Raw genomic sequence first — 22,500 nt, 5'->3', positions numbered from 1 at the left:
ACACACCTGAGTAAACACAGAAATGTATATATGGTACAATGAACAACTGTTATATAAACATGAAATTTAGGAGGGAAAGTAGGGATACCTTTAATTATATGGACCCCAGTAAATGACTGGTATTGTAGTTTCTCAACCTTGCAAAGATGGAAGGAGAAGTTGACCATGGCAGGATTTGAACTCTGAACTTAGAGAGTTGTATATAAATACCACAAGGTAGTTTTTCCAACAGTAATAAGAAACAAGAACAAGAGGAAAGAGGGAGGGCAGTTTAGTAAAGGAACCCCTGGATATTACTGGTACAGATTATATTGACCCCAGGGGGAAAATAAATACTCTGGCAGGATTTGAACATGGAACATAAAAGAGACAAATTTCAATACTGGAAGATGATTCTGAATTTAGCCCAGGGTCGGAGGAAATAGGGAAACCAGAAAGGAGAAAGAGTGATAGAGAGAGAGAGAAAGAGAGAGGGAGAGAGAGAGAGAGAGAGAGAGAGAAAGTAGTTCTAGATGGGACGAAAAGAAGAAGGGAGAGGATTTGAACCTGAAACGTTGAGGTAATGGAAGATGAAAGGAAGTAAAGAGTCCAGTTAGGCAACAACAATAACAATTATGGTGATGATTAATTAATGAAGCAGATTACAGTGTCATTTGTGTGTGAAAAAGAGAAGAAAGACAATGACCCCATGGTGGGATTATGACATGAATGACTCGATGAAAAAGAAACAAACATTATTGAAAACATAAAAGAAACAGATTTGGATATTCCAGATCCAATGGGGACTTACCTCTGAACTGCAAAATGCAGAGGTGTGTCTCCATCTTTGTTTACCACATTGGGTTTGATGCCAATGTGGCTCAACAAGGAGCCAACTATGTCTTTGTATCCTTTGGAACAGGCCCAGTGTAGAGGTGTCTGACCCCCATTATTTTGTGGATTCACCTGAAAAAGAAAAGAATAAAAACATTAAAAATGGTGTGTGAAAGGGGGAGAGGGGTGGTGAAAGATTAAAAGAAAAACTCAAAGAAAAAGAAAAGAGAAGGAATCGAATTAATTAAAAATGGTGGAATGATTGGGGTGGGGAGTAATTAAGGGTGATTTCTAATGTATTTATACACACTTGTATACACACATATTTACATATAAATATATTTATATATATACACACACACGCATATATATATGTGTGTGTGTGTGTCACAGATATATATTTATATGTGTGTGTATGTGCATACACACACACACACACACACACACATATATATATATATATATATATATATATATATATATATATATATGTAAGATGAATAACTCAATAAATAAACTCAGAGCAGCAAAATGTGTGTGTGTGTGTGTGTATACATGTGTGTTCGCGTGTGTGTGTGTTCATACTTACATTTATTCTTTTATTCTTTCATTTGTTTCAGTCATTTCACTGTGGCCATGCTGGAGCAAATCGACCCCAGTAAGCCTAGTACTTATTTTACCAGTTTCTTTTGCCAAACCGCTAAGTTAAAGGGACGTAAACACACCAGCATCAGTTGTCAAGTGATGTCGGGTGGGGGGGACAAAGACAGACCCCCACAAACACACGCACTTACACACACACACACACACACATATACGACGGGCTTCTTTTAGTTTCCGTCTACCATATCCACTCACAAGGTTTGGTCAGCCTGAGGCTATAGTAGAAGACACTTGCACAGGGCACCATGCAGTGAGACTGAACCTGGAATCATGTGGTTGGTAGGCAAGCTACTTACCACACAGCCACTCCTGCGCCTACACACAGACACACACACACACACACACACACACACACATGCACACATACCTAACACTCACAATCCCAAGCATACACGTATAGACACCCGCATACGCACACACATACACACGCCCACACAACTACACACATACATACATGCATACACACGCAAAAAAACGCACCTATACCCCCTACACAACCCCTCGTTCACACACACATGCACAAACACACATAAACATACGCATACATATGCACACATACAAAATACACACGCACACACACTTGGACACATGCACACTCATATATACAGACACACACATACCTCCCATACACACACAGCACACACTCATACGTACATTCACACAATTATACACACATGAACACACACACGCACATACAAGCATATACACACACACTCACAGAGTAAAGTAAAATTACTCCACAGACACAACCTCACGCGTACACACATACACACACAAACATACATACACACACACTGCAAACAAAACACACACACACACTACATATACATATACGCACACACACATACTTCAAACTACCAGTACCTTTCTACTGACCAATCTCCTATGCACCTGTGTAGGTAGACACACAACAGGCAGCCACTCCTACCAAAATTCTTCCTATGACCTTAAACGATACTATGTCCAACCACACACATACATAAACAGCCACAACCACACACTGACATGCGTGCATGCATATACCCACACATATACACAAATACCTCCTTCTCTTGCACTCTCCTGTCTTTGAAAAGAACTTTTTCGTCACCCTTTCCCTTCCGGTCATTCCAATATGTGACCGCGTGTCTATCGTTGGCGATTTTCTTTCTCTGTCTTCCCTTCTTTGGACTTTTTCTATATTTCTGATGAAGAGCTCCGCTCGAAACGTGAAATCCTCTTTCTTTTCTTTCCTTTTCTGAGCGTCCAATAACACTGTACTTATTCCACGTCCTCGCGTTGTTGTTTTACTTGCTTGTTCATGTTTGGATTGACAATCTACGTATATATATATATATATATATATATATATATATATATATATATGTATATATATATATATATATATAATCCAGAAATTATCCAGTAATAGTGCTGAACTCCTCTCTCTATATATATATATAGATATAACTGCAAGCATGGTTGTTTAAAACATTTAACTATAGTACTACCTGATAAGACTTTCGCTGTTTCATTATCAATGGTCTGCTAGTGGGTGACCCCCTTAATTATCAGCTAACACCTTGTTTTAAGTCTTCCTTTACCAAACCTCATGATATTGCTTCTAATAAGTCCCGATTTTTATGACTATACCAACTATGATGTCTGCCTACTCCCTCAGTTCTACCCCTAACAGATACTGCCCTCTGTTCTCTTAGCCTTACATATATAAGGTTTTTGATAAACTAGTCTATAAATTAAAACTGACCCCAAAAAAACAAAAGAAAATCAGTAACAGGCAGAGTCTGTAACAATGTATATCTTCTTCTAAACTAGAGTGAGACAGTCTGTTCTTTGTCTATCTCCTTAACTTGTAGTAGATGTTAGGTATAATTATACTAATGAGTCCATCTGTTCTAACTTAATTAGATTCTATGTCTTTGTGCAGCTGAGGATTGCCCTGCATCTTAAATTGATGTAATGATTACATTGTTCAATTAAACAGAATTGCATGAAACGATTGTACTGCATTACCTCTGGATATCCTTCTTGCTTATTTTGATTACACACACACACACACACACACAAATATATATATATATATATATATATTTGGTTATATGTTCCTCCTGAATCTTTTTAAATTAACCATTTTTAAATGAAGTTTTATGAAAGTCCATCCCTAATAAGTGAATATTTGGTGCATCACCACTTTGCTTTCGTTATTGATCCAGCCTTTAATACATGGCTTCAGCCAAACTCAGGTACATATTCTTTGTGTTTCATATATACATAACCTCATATAAAATCAATAACTTTCACAAAATATAGGAAATATCAGAGAGTTAGGAATCAGTTGGACTGTAGCCATACTGGAGCAGCGCCTTTTAGTCGAAGATATCGACCCCAGGACTTATTCTTTGTAAGCCAAGTACTTATACAATCAGACTCTTTTGTTGAACCACTAAGTTACGGGGACGTAAACACACCAAATTCGGTTGTAAAGTGATGGTGGAGGGACAGACACAAAAACTACATATACATACATATAGGACGGGCTTCTTACAGTTTCCTCCTACCAAATCCCCTCACAAGGCTTTGGTTGACTCGGAGCAATAGCTGAAGACACCTTACATGCAGTTGGACCGAAACAAGAACCATGTGGTTGGGAAGCAAGCTACTTACCACACAGCCACGCATATACAAGATACATACATTATACATACATTATATATATATACGTACCTATATAAGTGTGCCCCGAAGGTCAGGAGAGAAGTTTAGTAATACTTTGTCTGAGTCGACTTTGTTTCCTCATAATTTTCAGAAAAAACAATAAATTTTTATGGAAATTTCTAGAAAACATTTTAGGAGTAAATTTGGAATATTTGGTAATTTAATATGAATTAAAAAAAAAAACGAAAAGAATTGATTAGGGAATAAACATACACTCATCAGAATTTACATTGTATATACATGCACACGATTTATGTATATACAGCCACATAGCCAAATATATATATATAGTCACTAACCTGAATGGTCGGATGCTGCAATAAAATTGCCACAGCTTCAGGATTCCTGAGAGTAAAAGATAGAAATGTCAGAGACAATGATTTATTATATTTACATTAAATATATAATTATTTCCAACACATAAAAATTAAACCATCATATATATATATATATATATATATATACACGTACAGTATGAGCATACAACTCCTACTCTACATACATATATACACGCATGTACACACATGTACGTAGATATATACATACATACATACAAATACGTATACTTATATATATATATATATATATATTATATATATATATATATATATATATATATATAAATATATATATATACACACACATACGATGTGAGTATGCATCTCTCTCTCTCTCGTACATACATTTACATATATATATATGTATATGTATATATATATATATATATATATATATATATATATATATGTATATGTATATATATATATATATATATATATATATATATATATATGTATATATATATAACTAATAGATCTGTTTGTTGTCTATACAACCTGTCTTCGACTTTTGGTTTTTTTTATGAATTCTCCCCATATATACATACACACATATATACACATACACAGGTACATACATACACACACATACATAAATTATGTTGTCAGATAACTCCTTGGAGAGCCAAGCAGAAACCTTACTTTTCTTTGCTTTCAATCAAGGTTCCAAAGCTTCCTAAGCTGCTAGAGACTGCGTTGTTCTGTGCACAGAGAAGGCTCCATTGCAAAAAGAACTGGTTTTTACGATTCATGGAAGGGAAATTCAACCTCACATTCTCTTCAAGTCAATGCGGAATTGTTCAGTTCAGTAAGAATCGATCAAATAAGCTCATCCATGGGGCTCCATGTTAATCCACTAGGGAACTGACCCAGCAGAGCAGAAGGGCTGCTGTCATGATATCATCTCCAATCGCCTTCACTTGATGGTTAAAGTTCAGAAACTTGGTACATGGGTGCCATACACTCTGAGCAAAAGAGACAAACACCAATGCTCTTCTCTCACCATTAATTTGCTTATACGACACCAGGTTACTTCTAGACACAAGCAGAGATTTCGGTGCTGCATTGTTACTGGTGATTAAAAATGGTGTTTTAAATCAATATAAAATAGAAGGAAAAAACTGTGTTGTGACAATCCAGAGTTGCATCCATGCAAGACAATGCTCTGTGTTTGATGGGATTTGGAAGGGCTAATCTCCTATAAAATGCTTGAAAACACTCACACGAACAATGCAAAGCTTAATCCGCACAGCAAATGCACCAACTCAACAAGATAATCCAAGTGAGACGAGGCCAGGTTCTTTCTAACATCAAGGAATTTACCAAATGGTGGAAAGTTAGCCAAAAGTTGTGAAGGAGAATATATTATTGAGGGATTTGTGTAAAGAGTTGATACAAAATCAGGATGAATGTAAATATGTATGTATATTGTCTTGGCTTCATGAATGAAGGTTAAGAAGGGGCTGGTCCAGGTTGACTGCAGGGACACTCATGGCTGACAGTGTCAACATGGGACCAACAGGCAGAGCCACAGAGGCTGCAGTTGAAGGTTTGGTCAGGGTTTGATGACGAGGTGTTGCAGTTTCCCGTTCTACATATTTTGTCTTTCAGTCGAAACATGATCATCATCATCATCATCTCCATCGTTATCACCTGCACTATAATCCTCCTCCTCCTCCTCCTCATCATCATCAACATCATCATCTCCATCGTTATCTTATCACCTGCACAATTATCCTCTTCCTCCTCCTCATTATCATCATCATCATTGCCATCACCGTCATCTTCATCATCTCCAACATCATCATCATCATCTTCATCGTTATCACCTGCACGATTATCCCCTTCCTCCTCCTCCTCATCATCATCATCGTCATCCCCGTCATCTTCATCATGTCCACCATCATCATCATCATCATCATCATTGCCATCACCGTCATCTTCATCATCTCCAACATCATCATTATCACCATCATCGTGAGCATCATCATCATCATCAACACCCTCTTCTTCATCATCAACATTATCATCATCATCATCATTTCCACCACCACCACCACCATCATGATCATCATCGTTATCACCTGCACTATTATCCTCCTCCTCATCATCATCATCAACAACATTATCATCATCATCGTCATCACCGTCATCTCCAACATCATCATCATCAACATCACCATCATTTCCACCACCACCATCATCAGTATCATCAGTATCATCATCATCATCATCATCAACACCCTCTTCTTCATCATCATCAACATGATTATCAACATCATCATCATTTCCACCCCCATCATCAACATCATCATCATCATCATCAACAACATTATCATCATCATCGTCATCACCGTCATCTCCAACATCATCATCATCATCATCATATACCATAATCATCATCATCATCAACATCACCATCATCACCATCATCAGTATCATCATCATCGTCATCATCATCATCATCATCACCTGTCTGCAATTGGAAGAAATTTACAAACAAAACCACATTTGGAGATTTTACTTTATTCTCAACTTACCAAAACACAGACCAATGTAAAGCTGTAGAACCAAACAACTCGTGTCTTATATTCACATCAGCCCCACCATCTAACAATAATTTCACAATGTTTGTCTTCCTATTTAGAATTGCCTGCATTAAAGGAGTGAGTCCGCATAGATTACCAGGTTGGCTGACCTGTAACGAAGAAAATAAGGAAATGTGAAATATAGAAATTCCCTCTTTTCTCTCTTTCTCTTCCTTTTCTCTCTTTCTCTCTCTCTCTCTCATTCTCCTTTTCTTTCCACTCTTTCTCTCTTTCATTTCTTTCTTTCTCCTTCTTTTCTCTCATTCTCTCTCTCTCTCTCATTCTCCTTTTCTTTCCACTCTTTCTCTCTTTCATTTCTTTCTTTCTCCTTCTTTTCTCTCATTCTCTCTCACTCTCTCATTCTGCTTTTCTTTCCTCTCTTTCTCTCTTTCATTTCCTTCTTTCTCCTTCATTTCTCTCTCTCTCTCTCATTCTCCTTTTCTTTTCTCTCTGTCTCTTTCTTTCTCCTTCTTTTCTCTTTCTCTCCCTTTTCTCTCTTTCTCTCTCTCATTCTCCTTGTCTTTCCTCTCTTTCATTTCTTTCTTTCTCCTTCTTTTCTCTCATTCTCTCTCACTCTCTCATTCTGCTTTTCTTTCCTCTCTTTCTCTCTTTCATTTCCTTCTTTCTCCTTCATTTCTCTCTCTCTCTCTCATTCTCCTTTTCTTTTCTCTCTGTCTCTCTCTTTCATTTCTTTCTTTCTCCTTCTTTTCTCTTTCTCTCCCTTTTCTCTGATTCTCACTCTCACTCTCATTCTCCTTTTCTTTTCTCTTTGTCTCTCTCTTTCATTTCTCCCTCTCATTCTCATTTTCTTTCTTCTCTTTCCCTCTTTCATTTCTTTCTTTCTCCTTCTTTTCTCTCATTCTCTCTCACTCTCTCATTCTGCTTTTCTTTCCTCTCTTTCTCTCTTTCATTTCCTTCTTTCTCCTTCATTTCTCTCTCTCTCATTCTCCTTTTCTTTCCACTCTTTCTCTCTTTCATTTCTTTCTTTCTCCTTCTTTTCTCTCATTCTCTCTCTCTCTCTCATTCTGCTTTTCTCTCTTTCTCTCTTTCATTTCTTTCTTTCTCCTTCTTTTCTCTCATTCTCTCTCTCTCTCATTCTCCTTTTCTTTTCTCTCTGTCTCTCTCTTTCATTTCTTTCTTTATCCTTCTTTTCTCTTTCTCTCTCTCATTCTCCTTTTCTTTCCACTCTTTCTCTCTTTCATTTCTTTCTTTCTCCTTCTTTTCTCTCATTCTCTCTCTCTCTCTCTCATTCTGCTTTTCTCTCTTTCATTTCTTTCTTTCTCCTTCTTTTCTCTTTCTCTCCCTTTTCTCTCTCTCACTCTCATTCTCCTTTTCTTTCCACTCTTTCTCTCTTTCATTTCTTTCTTTCTCCTTCTTTTCTCTCATTCTCTCTCACTCTCTCATTCTGCTTTTCTTTCCTCTCTTTCTCTCTTTCATTTCCTTCTTTCTCCTTCATTTCTCTCATTCTCCTTTTCTTTCCACTCTTTCTCTCCTTCTTTTCTCTCTTTCTCTCCCTTTTCTCTCTCTCATTCTCCTTTTCTTTCCACTCTTTCTCTCTTTCATTTCTTTCTTTCTCCTTCTTTTCTCTCATTCTCTCATTCTGCTTTTCTTTTCTTTCTTTCTCCTTCTTTTCTCTCTTTCTCTTTCATTTCTTTCTTTCTCCTTCTTTTCTCTCATTCTCCTTTTCTTTTCTCTCTGTCTCTCTCTTTCATTTCTTTCTTTCTCTCCCTTTTCTCTGATTCTCTCTCTCTCTCTCTCATTCTCCTTTTCTTTTCTCTTTGTCTCTATCTTTCATTTCTTTCTTTCTTCTTCTTTTCTCTCTTTCTCTCTCATTCTCCTTTTCTTTCCTCTCTTTCTCTCTTTCATTTCTTTCTTTCTCCTTCTTTTCTCTCATTCTGCTTTTCTTTCCTCTTTTTCTCTCTTTCATTTCTTTCTTTCTCCTTCTTTTCTCTCATTCTCTCTCTCTCTCTCTCATTCTGCTTTTCTTTCCTCTCTTTCTCTTTCATTTCTTTCTTTCTCCTTCTTTTCTCTTTCTCTCCCTTTTCTCTGATTCTCTCTCTCACTCTCATTCTCCTTTTCTTTTCTCTTTCTCTCTATCTTTCATTTCTTTCTTTCTCCGTCTTTTCTCTCTTTCTGTCCCTTTTCTCTCATTCTCTCTCTCTCTCATTCTCCTTTTCTTTTCTCTCTGTCTCTCTCTTTCATTTCTTTCTTTCTCCTTCTTTTCTCTTTCTCTCCCTTTTCTCTGATTGTCACTCTCACTCTCATTCTCCTTTTCTTTTCTCTTTGTCTCTCTCTTTCATTTCTCCCTCTCATTCTCATTTTCTTTCTTCTCTTTCCCTCTTTCATTTCTTTCTTTCTCCTTCTTTCCTCTCTTTCTCTCCCTTTTCTCTCTCTCGCTCTCATTCTCCTTTTCTTTTCTCTGTCTCTCTCTTTCATTTCTTTCTTTCTCCTTCTTTTCTCTTTCTCTCCCTTTTCTCTGATTTTCTCTCTCTCATTCTCCTTTTCTTTTCTCTTTGTCTCTCTCTTTCATTTCTTTCTTCTTCTTTTCTCCCTTTTCTCTCTCATTCTCCTTGTTTTTCCTCTCTTTCTCTCTTTCATTTCTTTCTTTCTCCTTCTTTTCTCTCTTTCTCTCTCTCTCTCTCATTCTCCTTTTCTTTCCTCTTTTTCACTCTTTCATTTCTTTCTTTCTCCTTCTTTTCTCTCTCTCTCGCTCATTCTCCTTATCTTTCCTCTCTTTCATTTCTTTCTTTCTCCTTCTTTTCTCTCATTCTCTTCCTTTTCTCTCTTTCTCTCTCTCATTCTCCTTTTCTTTTCTCTCTTTCATTTCTTTCTTTCTCCTTCTTTTCTCTCTTTCTCACCCATTTCTCTTTTTCTCTCTCTCTCTCTCATTCTCCTTTTCTTTTCTTTCTTTCTCTCTTTCATTTCTTTCTTTCTCCTTCTTCTCTCTCATTCTCTTCCTTTTCTCTCTCATTCTCCTTTTCTTTCCTCTTTTTCACTCTTTCATTTCTTTCTTTCTCCTTTTCTCTCATTTTCTTCCTTTTCTTTCCTCTTTTTCACTCTTTCATTTCTTTCTTTCTCCTTTTCTTCCTTTTCTCTCTCATTCTCCTTTTCTTTCCTCTTTTTCACTCTTTCATTTCTTTCTTTCTCCTTTTCTCCCTTTCTCTCTCATTCTCCTTTTCTTTCCTCTTTTTCACTCTTTCATTTCTTTCTTTCTCCTTCTTTTCTCTCATTCTCTTCCTTTTCTCTCTTTCTCTCTTTCATTTCTTTCTTTCTCCTTCTTTTCTCTCTTTCTCTCCCTTTTCTCTCTTTATCTCTCTCTCATTCTCCTTTTCTTTCCTCTTTTTCACTCTTTCATTTCTTTCTTTCTCCTTCTTTTCTATCATTCTCTTCCTTTTCTCTCTTTGTCTCTCTCTCTCTCATTCTCCTTTTCTTTCCTCTTTTTCACTCCTTCTTTTCTCTCTTTCTCTCTCATTCTCCTTTTCTCTCTTTCTCTCCCTTTTCTCTCTTTATCTCTCTCTCATTCTCCTTTTCTTTCCTCTTTTTCACTCTTTCAATTCTTTCTTTCTCCTTCTTTTCTCTCATTCTCTTCCTTTTCTATCTTTCTCTCATTCTCTTCCTTTTCTCTCTCACTCTCTTTTTCTTTCCTCTTTTTCTCTCTTTCTCTCTCATTCTCCTTTTCTTTCCTCTCTTTCTCATTCATTTCTTTCTTTCTCCTTCTTTTCTCTTTCTCTCCCCTTTCTCTGATTCTCACTCTCACTCTCATTCTCCTTTTCTTTTCTCTTTGTCTCTCTCTTTCATTTCTTTCTTTCTCCTTCTTTTCTCTTTCTCTCCCTTTTCTCTGATTTTCTCTCACTCTCATTCTCCTTTTCTTTTCTCTTTGTCTCTCTCTTTCATTTCTTCTTTTCTCCCTTTTCTCTCTCTCATTCTCCTTTTCTTTCCTCTCTTTCTCTCTTTCATTTGTTTCTCCTTCTTTTCTCTCTTTCTCTCTCTCATTCTCCTTTTCTTTCCTCTTTTTCACTCTTTCATTTCTTTCTTTCTCCTTCTTTTCTCTCTCTCTCTCTCATTCTCCTTATCTTTCCTCTCTTTCATTTCTTTCTTTCTCCTTCTTTTCTCTCATTCTCTTCCTTTTCTCTCTTTCATTCTCCTTTTCTTTCCTCTCTTTCTCTCTTTCATTCTCCTTCTTTCCTCATTCTCTTCCTTTTCTCTCTTTCTCTCTCTCATTCTCCTTTTCTTTCCTCTTTTTCACTCTTTCATTTCTTTCTTTCTCCTTTTCTCTCTTTCTCGTTCTCTCTCTCATTCTCCTTTTCTTTTCTCTCTTTCATTTCTTTCTTTCTCCTTCTTTTCTCTCTTTCTCACCCTTTTCTCTTTTTCTCTCTCTCATTCTCCTTTTCTTTTCTCTCTTTCATTTCTTTCTTTCTCTCTCATTCTCCTTTTCTTTCCTCTTTTTCACTCTTTCATTTCTTTCTTTCTCCTTTTCTCTCTTTCTCTCCCTTATCTCTCTTTATCTCTCTCTCATTCTCCTTTTCTTTCCTCTTTTTCACTCTTTCATTTCTTTCTTTCTCCTTCTTTTCTCTCATTCTCTTCCTTTTCTCTCTTTCTCTCTCTCTCTCTCATTCTCCTTTTCTTTCCTCCTTCTTTTCTCTCATTCTCTTCCTTTTCTCTCTCACTCTCTTATTCTCCTTTTCTTTCCTCTTTTTTACTCCTTCTTTTCTCTCTTTCTCACCCTTTTCTCTCATTCTCCTTTTCTTTCTTCTTTTTCACTCTTTCATTTCTTTCTTTCTCCTTCTTTTCTCTCTTTCTCTCTCATTCTCCTTTTCTCTCATTCTCTTCCTTTTCTCTCTCACTCTCTCATTCTCCTTTTCTTTCCTCTTTTTCACTCCTTTTCTCTCTTTCTCTCTCATTCTCCTTTTCTTTCCTCTCTTTCATTTCTTTCTTTCTCCTTTTTTCTCTCATTCTCTCTCTCTCTCTCATTCTCCTTTTCTTTCCTCTTTTTTCACTCTTTCATTTCATTCTTTCTCTCATTCTCTTCCTTTTTTCTCTCTCTCTCATTCTCCTTTTCTTTTCTCTCTTTCTCTCATTCTCTTCCTTTTCTCTCTCTCTCTCATTCTCCTTTTCTTTCCTCTGTTTCTCTCTTTCATTTCTTTCTTTCTCCTTCTTTTCTCTCATTCTCTTCCTTTTCTCTCTTTCTCTCTCTCTCCCTTTTCTTTTCTTTTTATCTCACTCTCTCTCATTCTTTTTTCTATCTTTCTCTCTCTGTCTGTCTATTTTTCACATTCTTTTTCTCTCTTCTTTCTCTCCCTCTTTTTTTCTTTCTCTTCCTTTCTTTCTTCTATATCTTTCTTCTTCTCCCCCCGTTTTCTTTCCTAAATTCTCATCCCTTTATTTCTTTTCTCCTTCTTTCCCACTCTTTTTCTAATCTCTCACTTTCTCTTTTCTTTTCCCTCTTTTTGCCTTCTCTCTTTCTCCCTCTCTTCTTTTCTCTCATTCTCTTTATCCCTTTTTCGTATCGTTCTCCTTCTCTTTCTCCTTTCTCTCTCTTTCACTCTTTGTTTTTCCTCTTTCTCTCTCTCCCTATTTTCTCTCTTTCTTTCTCTTTTTCTATTCTCCCTCTTTCTCTATTTTGTTTTTCGTTCTCCCTATCTCTCTCTATCTTTTCTTTCTCTCTGTTTCTCTATCTTTTTTTCTCTCCTTCGCTTGTTTTCCTTGTTCTCTCTCTCTCGTTTTCTCCTTTCAATCTCATCGTTTTTATCTTTTCTCTCTTTCTCACTCTCCTTTCTTTCTCTTTTCTCTCTTTCCTTCTCTCATGATTCTCACTCTATCTCTCCCGTTCTCTTTTCTTTTGCCGCTTTCTTTCTTTCTCCCTCTCGCTTTCTCTTCCTTTCTCTCTCCCTCTCTCCTTGTTTTCTCTCTTTATCTCTTTCTTTTCTCTGTTTCTCTCTATTTCTATCCATTTTCCTTTTCTTTCTCTTTTTCTTTTCTGTCCTTCTCTCTCTCTCTCGTTTTCTCTTTTCTTTTCTCTCTTTCTCTTTTTTCTTCTCTATTTCTCTCGTTTTCTCTATAGTTCTCTCTCACTTTTTCCTTTCTTTCTTTCTATTTTTCTCTTTCTCTCTTCTACTTGTTTCAGTTATAATACTGTGGCCATGCTGGAGCTCTTGAATTTGTATTTTATGTGTGGTACCTTTTCTGTCTGATGAGCAGCAACCTATAGCTCTCTTTTGCTTAAGTGCTGAGTAACAGGGATGCAAATAAACCAACACCGTTGGGGACACACAATAACATAGATACACACGCATACACCCACACAACCCCACTCGAAAATACACACACACATGTCTGTCTGTGTATATACATACACACACACACACACACACATATATAAGTGTTCATAACACCTGTAAGGATGTGTTTTATCTTTTCACCAAAGTGAGTGGATCCTTGTCCAGGAGGACCTGATGTAATCAGACATCATCCCTTGTTCATCAGATGTTTCGACCCTCAACCGTAACACCCTCCTGTTGCTGAGTCAACAGCGGTGACCAAGTCACTGCTCAACTCTTCATGTCTTCCAACGTAACTCTTCTCTCTTACACCAAAACCAGCAAAAGGCTCTTTCAGCTGCCTCTCCCATCATGCGCACAGCCACCCTTCCCTCCTTAACTCTCATTCCAGCTGTTGTAAGGATCCTCCACGCCAACTGAGCAGGGAACCCCCTACAGCCAACCTCGAATGGGAAAATCCATACCTGCCATCCTTTCTCCTTGCAATCCTACAGAAGGCTCCCATATCTGTCACACTTCCGTTCAGGGGCCTCGTCACCCCGCTTCCCACGGGACTCTTTGTTCCATTATGATAATTTTCTTGGCCTTTCCAGACCACGGAACCACATCTGGCCTCACAGTTGTATGGACAACCCAGGAAAACTGCAATCTCTCCCCTACATCCACTTTCATATCCCATGGTTGAGATCCTTGCAGCAAGCTATATATTGTTTTTGCTGACTTTACTGGTTTCTCTCCCTCTTTCACGAACTTAATTGCAGTTGTTGCCTTCCTTTGGTGATGATGTTTCTTACACCTTTCCTGCTCCAGGATGTGAGCAAGTATTTGTATCTGCCTTGAGAAAGTGTTATTCTGCACCCTGCCAAGATGTGTGCCAGAGTGCCCCTTTCTCCGCAAAGTCTACACATCTGGTCTTCCCCCAAACCCTATCTATGCAGGTTTGTTGTCGTCGGGAGTGTGTCATACACCACCCAATGTGGGAAGGAGATACGCAAGGGTTCCAGCCTCCACAGGTCAGTCCATGTGAACTTCCTCTTAGGGAGATTCCATTTAGTCCATGCACCCTGAGACACCAACTTCACAGCTCTTGATTTCCTTTTATCTTCCTCCTGGTACCGCACCACTTTCTGAGTCATAGCCCACCACTCACTGGTGTCTACTTTCTTCTATTATTGGAAATTGGAAGACTCAAATCCCTGGCGACCCCGACATGTAGCTCCAATGATGTCGCATAGTTCCAGCATGGTTTCAACCTGAGCGACAGTGGTGCTAGCTACCCACTTTCACCCTTACCTTTTGGTAATACCTGAATCTCGGACAAGCTCATCCTTAGAGTCTCTGTACATCATTACATTACATTTTGCTACTTTAATTTCCTCTACTACATATGACAGGAGAAGTTGGAGCCTTCCAGATCTTATCTACAGGCCTACTGAAGCTTGGAGAACTCCTAGCAATCTTCGGAGGTATTTATGTATCTTTCTCTCCACCCTTTCCACAATTGTCATTGGAACACCATACAGCATCAGCAACCATATGAGTCTTGGAAGCAGTCCGTGTTGGAAGAGCGACGCCCTAAACATTCCTGGAAGCCCTGATCTATCAATCCTCCTCAGCCACTCCTCTGCATGCCTCACAATGTTGGTGACGTTGCTTCTGTCTGACAGCAACTCATCAACCATCTTTCCAAGGGCTCTCCTTGCAGTTGCAGCCTGATTTTGTTGGTTACCTGACCCCATCCCTGTTTACCATGCTCCTCGATGCTTTGGGCTTAAACCTCATTCTTTCCCATGTCACCCATGTGTTCTAGTGAAGGCAGCACTCTTTCTGCATCTACATGGGTTGTTGCTGTTACTGTAATATCATCCATGAGGCCACTTGGGTGCTGACAGCTGCCTAATTCCATTGTTGGTCCCTGGGCTTCTCTATCAGCAGTTGATATGAGTAGATTCATACCCATCATGAAGAGAATGGGAGAAATCATGCAACCAGTTATGATTCCTTCCTCAAGGTCTTGCAAAAGAGTTGGGAAATGGTTTGTTCTGATACGTAATTGGATGCCTCCAAAATAACTGCTGATTATTCCTCTGATACGCAGGGGAACATGACAGTTGTCAAGGGCTGCACAGATGAGGGCAGGAAGAATAGATCTTTATGCATTTTCTAGATCCAGCCCAACCACTGTCAGGTCACCTTTACTCTTGAATCAACTGACTGAGAATTTTAGTTCCAGACATCCCGAGAAACCCGGAACCCCACCTTTCTGGATAGAGGCGTTTATATACTCCTTCTCAGTCGTGTATGATGTCAACCTTTTGGCCATTACGAAAAAGAAGATCTTCCCCCTCAACACTCAGTTGGGAGATGGTCCTGAACTGATTAACAGCTGTGGAGTTTTCTTCTTTTGGCACAAAACATCCTTCCGCCCTCTTACAATATGGTGGAATGATACCCTTTGTCCAGATCATTCGAAACAGTGTCCACAGCCCCCGAAGTAGCCGCAGGCATTTCTTGTATACTATAAAAGGTTCACCATTTGGGCCACGAACTGATGCTGATCGGGCCTTTTTCACCACTTGTTCCACTTTTTTCCAGGATGGACACCTGAGGTTGAATTTGTATACTGGTATTTCAGCTCTACTGGCATTTGGATTAACATCAAGAACTTCCTTTCTGAGGACATCATTGTGAGTCTCCCTCAGAAATGCTTCTACCTCTTCTTTGGAACTGGTTAATTTCCCTGATTTGGTTTCCCCCAGCAGCATTTGGCTGAACCTAAACAGGTTCCTGACAAATTGCACTCATTTCGTTTCTTTCTCTTTTCTCCGCTTCTGGGTGCTTTCTGCCTTTTTAAGCCTTCTCAGACGATCACGAAGCTGACTTGTCAAGTCCCTGATGCCTTTTCTTTCATCGGTAGAGACCCTTTTATGATGCTTATTGTGGTTCTTGGTCTCTCCCCTCAGACGGTGCATCTCTCTTTCTCTTCTGCTAAATTTCCTTTCAATGGTTATGGTGACCTGTCTATCCGCTGCTGCAAATCGATCTTTTGCCAAATTGAATGCGATAGTCACAAAAGCATTCACTTTCTGTTCTGCTCTTCCTGCCAGAGTGTACCCCAATAACATGTCGAGATCGTGGTCCAGTTGTTGCCATTTCTTTGTTTCATCCATCTTGGGCCATTTTATTCATTTTTGTTGGCTGGGATTGGACTCCTCTTGTCTTATTGGATGGGTAGCCCCCTCATGAGGACTTGAGGTGACACAGGTATTGAGAAACTTCCAGTTCTGTGAGGTGCTTCCAGCCTGGATTTCTCCTGCATCTCTCCAGGTGTTACCACTGTGCCCTACACTTGTGTCCCCTCTTTTCCACAGACGGACCTAGCTTGATATATCTGAGCCCTTTCTCATTCTTCCAGATCTTTCCACAGAAACATTTCACTCTCACTATCTCTCCAGTTAAGTGTGTTTGGGGAGGCATCTGTGTCCCCATAAGACATTCCTAGGCATCGCCGATATAACTGACCTGTTCAGTCTCTCATTTTACCCCCTCTCCTGAGACTCTGGGGTTTCTGGATTCCTTCCACTTTGTCTTAGAAACTATATTGGTGCCCTTATATACATACATACACACACACACACACACACAAACATACACACACACACACATATATAAATATATATATTTATACATACATATACATATTTCTCAGGCTCGAAATGTTAAAGACATTTTCAATTCCCGAGCATTATACTGATACATCTGTTTGTTTTCTACACAACCTGTCTTCGTCTGTTGTTTTTTTTGTGAATTCTCCCTATATATAATCATATATATATATATATATATATATATATATATATTATGCATACATATGTATATATACACATATATGTGCATACATGTATATACATATATACATACATATATATATGCATCTATACATACATATATATATATACACACATATATATATATATATATATATATATATATGTATATATATATATATATATATATATATATATATGTATGTATATACAAGCGGGTGCTGTAATATTCTTGGATGTTATAGTATCACGAAAGGTCTGTTTGCTGTCCCAAACTTCCGAGTTCTTTTCCAAGGATTAGAAAACCTGAAAGTCAGCTGCAATAAAAGCGTGAATCTGAGAGGGGAATATGTTAAATAAAATCATAATTAACTGATCCAAATTCTTATTTTGTCTTAGCAAATTTTGCAACACACTTAAAGTGCGTTTCATTTAGTTTTTGTCTACCACACCCGTTAATAAGGATCTGGACGGTCTCAAGCTTCAACACAAGACACTTGCCCAAGATAGCCTGCAATGGGACTGAACCCAGAACCATGAGTTGGAGAAGCAAAATTGTTCCGTCTCAGTTAGGTGAAAATCATTTACATGTTCACAAATATCAAAAGTGTTTATTTAGATTTTTTATTTTGAATAAGATATACATAACATTTAAAATTTCTGGAGAATTCCATTTGCAGGGTAATTACACATCACCATAGGAGACAGGAAGTGTTTGGTATATTTTTAATTCTATGTTACTCGTATTTCACTACAGGACTATCATGGCGTGAAAAGATTGCAACATGGAATTTAAAATATACCACATTTTTCAAGTATCTTCTCTTTTGAAATGTGTGAATGTGTGTGTGTGTGTGTGTGTGTGTGTGTGTGTGTGTGTGTTTGTGTGTGTGTGTGTGTGTGTGTGTGAAAGAGAAAGAGAAAAAAGGATGAGCATAGAAGAGAGAATGCTTTGTATGTATTAACTATACATAGTTTAGTAAAGGGGTGACAGATTAATATTTAGGGGAATCCGTTTACATTAGGGGAATCCATGCAATCCGTATTAATCGTAAGATGTCTGTTTTAATTACAATCTCACTTTTGTCTGACTGACGGAAGAGAAAAATCACTCGACAAACATCCCCCAGTGTATTACTGTTACCTATGATATCAAATATGAAGTGAAAGAGAACACCACTCCTTAACCAAGATGGTTCTATACCATTGCTTCAAAAACTTCTTTTTAAATCTGACCCCTTTCATTTACGAATCATTTTCCAATGCTCCCTTCCATTGCTGCAATTCAATGTCTATCGTTTCTATTGTTCTCTCAGTTATTATTAAGTCAAAGTAAGTTAGTTCTGGGCCCTAGTCTTGACATGGGTGACTACTAACCACAGCACCGCCCAATAATAAGTGAATAGTTTCTGATTCAACCATTAAAATATGGCTTTAGCCAAACTCAAGTATACATTGCGTGTTATATATACGTACCGCCATTAGCAAATGAGTCCCCAGTCCTTACAAAATTTTCCACAGCCCACTCGCAGGGGTCGTACTACCCTTTTTAAGAATCCCTGATCTATATTCTTGCAGACAACATCCCATTTTCCGACTATCAGCCTCTCATTCTAACATTCAATTTTCCTTTTATGAAGTAAAACGTCATAAACAGCCATCATCATTGTCCCTTTGGGTATCTTTTTCTATTCAGTGAACACAAATACAGTTTTATAAAACCAGATCAAGAGGGATTTTGATTCCTATGTGACACCTCATTGTTTCTATATGTTTGATAACTTCTAGAAGAAGATATAGTGTAGCCCCTGACATCGGGAGATCCTTCAGGTGTTTGTGGCAAGAGAACTTCTTGACACAGTTACAATCCATCTGATGAATTTAGTTGTCCCTCATCTCCTGGACTGAATATTACCTGCCAGAATACTCCATCGCTGTGTGTGATGCTGGTCTTCTCTCTCACTTACACTCTATCAATTCTGACATTGCCTCATGTTTTGGTTAAATATTTGTATGAGGATTAGAGGAAAGAGATGAAGAAAGAAATGAAATATCATGGACAAATATTTGTGTTTATTTAGGAAGATTTCAAATTGTGTATAAAATAATCAACAATCAAATTTGAGAAAACAATATAAAGAACAACTTACGCTATCCGGATGGCTTCTGATGAACCTTTTCACATATTCAATGTCTCCATGCCAAATTTTGCTCCAAAGTGCATTTACATCCATGTCTTTTAAACAAAAGATGATAAAAGAGGAAGTAAAATAGTTTTTTTTAAAACTTATAAAATGAGGTAAACAACAACATAAAGAAGACTGTATTTCTAAAATCTCGCATAAAATGACATAAATCTTGGAAACTTCAGTTTATCTAAAGTACTATTTATTGCTGAATGTTCTTCCTGACGCTAATAAACCTAACAAGAGCCATTGTGTTGTGTCTCTTGGTTTGGGACATTACTCTGCTTATTACAGTTAAACCCTGAATACTACAGTCTGATGGTCAGTCATTTAGGAGGAGAAAACTATATTTTGAGCTATGGGATTGTGAATGAAACCCCAGCAAAGTAGAGATAATGTATATATAAATAAGAAATCGGTTCTATAAAGGAAAATAAATTTGGGAATTATATATATACATATAGGGAGAAAGAGAGAGAGTTAGGAAACAGAGATCTAATGGATACAAATTAATTTATTAATTAATCAACATATTAACAAACAATTGTTTCATTTCTTAAATAAGATTAAAATAACAAAACATAAGTAAAATATAATGTTGCATTTTCAATACCTTATAAGGAAAATCAGCAGGGTTTTCAGCAGACAATTAGGATTACACTAGGATAATTTCGGAATATACAGAATATATAAACGTGTTTACTATGCATGTTTGGGGCGCAGTTGAGCGAGTGACCAACAAAACTCCTTGTATCACCAAAGATGAACTGAAGGCAAGTATTATGGCAGTATTTACCAGCTTAGACATTATTATGTATCACCGAGATCCCAGAAACAGCTGTTGGACTTGTAATACCTTCCTTCAACCCCTTTGATTTTCTCTGTAATTTGTACTCTGTGTAAGTGGGACCTTTTTATATGTCTACATATAAACACATTTTGTATTTGATTTATTTTATATAGTTTTTATATTGATGTGTCTGATTTGCTTATCCCCAAACTTGCCTAAACACACACACACACACACACACACACATATATATATATATATATATATATAAGTCTTTTATTCTTTTATTTGTTTCAGTCATTAGACTGCAGCCATGCTGGACCACCGCATCGAATTTTTTAGTCGATTGGATCGACCGCAGTGCTTAGTTTTTTGAAAGCTTGGTAGCTATTCTATCCGTAGATTTTCCCAAACCGCTAAGTTACGGAGACATAAGAAAAACAACACCGGTTGTCAAGCGGTTGTGGAAGAGAAACTTAGACACAAAGACACACACACACATTTATACATATATATATATATATATATATATATATATATATATATATATATATATATATCTTTGAAAAATTCGTTATAGTTATAAAGATACCATAAACAAGTATAGAAATGGAGAAAATATGTTAAAAACAAAATTGGATTTAATATATAGACATGTTTCAAAAGACAATAGAAATATGTAAGAAAAATATAATAATAATAATAATAAAAATTATAATTGGTAGAGATGGACTATATGTAATCTGAACCTTTCCCCCCCCCCCTTATTTATTAATTTTTTTTACGGAACCCCACGTTTTAGGCTGTGGAGATTCCGATTCTGAAAAAAAATTTTTGAAAAATTTCAATTCCCCCCCACCCACCAAGCAGGCTATTTACATGCTAGAAATAACAGCCAAATCTCACAAAATTAGTGTTAGGGTTAGGTTTAGGTTTAGGGTTAGGGTTAGGGTTTGAGTTAGGGTTAGGTTTACCATGTGGATCTATATAAAAACCGGGGGGGGGGTCGAAATTTTGAAATTGAGATTTTTGAAAATTTTTTCCAGAATCTGATTGTCCATGGTCTGAAACATAGGATTCCGTAAAAAAAAAAAAAAATTTAAAAGCGGGGGTATACCCAGATTACATATACTCCATCTCCACCAAAGTCAATAAGGAAAAACAGATTGAGTAATAGAGAAAACTTGAACCGGATATTTAGAAACAATTTGTAAAAGGGAAAAATAATAATAAGAGAGACGAAAGAGAAAGACATATCAATGTGTATGCAAGTCTATTTGTGCAAAAATTTAGAAGATAAAAAGTCTAACGGATATATTTAAAGAAATAGGAAAAGATCGACATGAATCATAATGTAAACAAACACACGTGTGTCCATCACATATTAAACAAAAAAAAAACACGTTCACAAAGAGAAAAGAAGCCATAGAGAGCCACACGTATTCATATTTATATTGAAAAGGAAAAAATATATTACAAGAAGCGTCTAGCTAAATAATAAAACTATATTTAAATGTGATACAATATTTGAACAGTTATGGGTATTAAGCAACAACAAAAAACTAAAAACTTTATAGGGAAAAGACCATTATCATAACAACAACAATACATACGGCTTGTTGTTGGCACTCCGTCGCTGACGACGACGAGGGTTCCAGTTGATCCGATCAGCGGAACAGCCTGCTCGTGAAATTAACGTGCAAGTGGCTGAGCACTCCACAGACACGTGTACCCTTAACGTAGTTCTCGGGGTTATTCAGCGTGACACAGAGAGTGACAAGGCTGACTCTTTGAATTACAGGCACAACAGAAACAGGAAGTAAGAGTGAGAGAAAGTTGTGGTGGAAGAGTACAGCAGGGTTCACCACCATCCCCTGCCGGAGCCTCGAGGAGCTTTAGGTGTTTTCGCTCAATAAACGCTCACAACGTCCGGTCTGGGAATCGAAACCGCGAGTCCGCTGCCCTAACCACTGGGCCATTGCGCCTCCACTACATACAGCTACAGAAAGAATGGTAATCTTCCAGTTTCGAGGGGTTAAATAAATTACAAGGGAAATAACTGAACGTCTTACCAGTATTATCCGTACTACTCTGAAATGTTTATAAATAAATCCCGTGATTTGATTGACGTTAACTGTTTATATATAAATCACACACGTGATTGAATATCATAGTTTCTTATGAGAAATCGAAAATGCCTCGTGGAAGACCGGCTGCACAACATCTAACCCTAACCCTAAACTTTTATTAAAAAAAATTCCGTCTCATGCTGTTTTAGAGAAAAAGTAGTACGGATAATACT

General features: G+C 37.4%; 1 protein-coding gene across 5 annotated transcripts in view; it reads right to left on the bottom strand.

Moving 5' to 3' along the window:
* LOC149129190 (uncharacterized) overlaps positions 1 to 22,500 on the bottom strand; it is a 47,305-nt gene that overhangs the window by 17,493 nt on the left and 7,312 nt on the right. The window contains exons 1-5 of one of the 5 annotated variants that reach the window (XM_089346732.1): positions 21,812 to 22,500; positions 19,373 to 19,458; positions 7,070 to 7,227; positions 4,491 to 4,536; positions 791 to 945 (exon numbers count right to left, since the gene is read on the bottom strand). The exon at positions 21,812 to 22,500 is cut by the window's right edge and continues 313 nt beyond it. In XM_089346732.1, coding sequence (XP_089202858.1) covers positions 791 to 945; positions 4,491 to 4,536; positions 7,070 to 7,227; positions 19,373 to 19,456 — 443 coding nt within the window. In that variant the 5' untranslated portion in view covers positions 19,457 to 19,458; positions 21,812 to 22,500. Of the gene's footprint in view, positions 1 to 790; positions 946 to 4,490; positions 4,537 to 5,171; positions 5,305 to 7,069; positions 7,856 to 19,372; positions 19,459 to 20,021; positions 20,683 to 21,811 lie in introns of those variants that run through there. The other 4 variants (XM_089346731.1, XM_089346730.1, XM_089346729.1 and 1 more) reach the window with 4 other exon arrangements.

The sequence above is a fragment of the Octopus bimaculoides genome, unplaced genomic scaffold, assembly GCF_046866305.1.
Source record: "Octopus bimaculoides isolate indiv1 unplaced genomic scaffold, ASM4686630v1 contig124, whole genome shotgun sequence".
Taxonomy (NCBI): Eukaryota; Metazoa; Mollusca; class Cephalopoda; order Octopoda; family Octopodidae; genus Octopus; species Octopus bimaculoides.
Note: the sequence above shows the minus strand (reverse complement) of the source record. Positions and strands in the feature narration are given on the sequence as shown.